The sequence below is a fragment of the Toxorhynchites rutilus genome, unplaced genomic scaffold, assembly GCF_029784135.1.
Source record: "Toxorhynchites rutilus septentrionalis strain SRP unplaced genomic scaffold, ASM2978413v1 HiC_scaffold_181, whole genome shotgun sequence".
Lineage (NCBI taxonomy): Eukaryota > Metazoa > Arthropoda > Insecta > Diptera > Culicidae > Toxorhynchites > Toxorhynchites rutilus.
In genome coordinates, this window is record NW_026599742.1 from 2,167 (window position 1) to 3,066 (window position 900).

At 42.9% G+C, this 900-nt stretch overlaps 1 protein-coding gene across 1 annotated transcript; it reads left to right on the forward strand.

Annotated features, from left to right (window-relative positions):
- Positions 1-400: 400 nt before the first annotated feature.
- On the forward strand, positions 401-900 carry LOC129781711 (nuclear pore glycoprotein p62-like). The gene is made up of 2 exons (XM_055789281.1): positions 401-494; positions 539-900. Exons 1-2 carry the CDS (start codon positions 401-403, stop codon positions 898-900), a joined length of 456 nt encoding a protein of 151 aa, XP_055645256.1.

A 900-nucleotide genomic window follows, 5' to 3' on the forward strand; every position in this document is an offset into this window, starting at 1 on the left:
TTGAAATTAATCCACCGAAAATGACTGTAGTGAAAGTGAAAGGTGTATGTATGAAATTCAATCACATTTATTATCTTCGAAAATAACTAGCCCTGATCCGAATCATCCAGCTTGAACCGTGAAATTTGGAGAAAAATTCAGACGAATTTCAAATAATTATTTTAGTCGTTGCACCATCTGGTTATAAATCAAATGCCATTCATAAAGTCTGTGATTTGATTCTTTCTGGGAACCCTAAATTTAAAAAGCTTGCATTATCTGGAAACGATATGAAAGAACGACATTGGAAATTATTGTTTATAGAACTGTCACGTCAGAATATATGTTTACCTTTGCTTCCATCGTGTTTCGCGTCTCGTCCTGTTCAGTTTTCTCACGTAAAATTGTTGTTAGCAGCAAAATGAGTTTTACTTTCGGTAACCCGGTTGCGAGCGTTGCGCCAACGATGGGCACCACCAATCCAGTGACGACCGCCAGTACTGGTTTCGGATTTGGCGCGTCTACATTCGGAGTTCCGGCTCTACCACGTCTGCTGCAGCTGCTACCTCATCTAGTGCTCCGACACTTAGTTTCGGTGCAGGTTTTACAGCTACAACTTCGGTCACAGCAGCCGGTCAATTAACGTTGGGAAGTTTCACCGTTTCAAATCCAGCAGCTCAGCCGGCGGCAAATTTGACAACGACCACGCAAACAACTCAGTCATCTTCGGTATCCGGTACACAGCTGAACTTCTGTCAGTTGGAAGAATTCATAAACAAATGGACGCTCGAGTTGGAGGAACAGGAGAAGCTTTTTACTAACCAAGCTACCCAGGTGAACGCTTGGGATAAACTTTTGTTGGGCAATGGCGAAAAAATAGTTGCCCTCAATGAGGCTGTCGAGAAGGTGAAGGCCGATTAA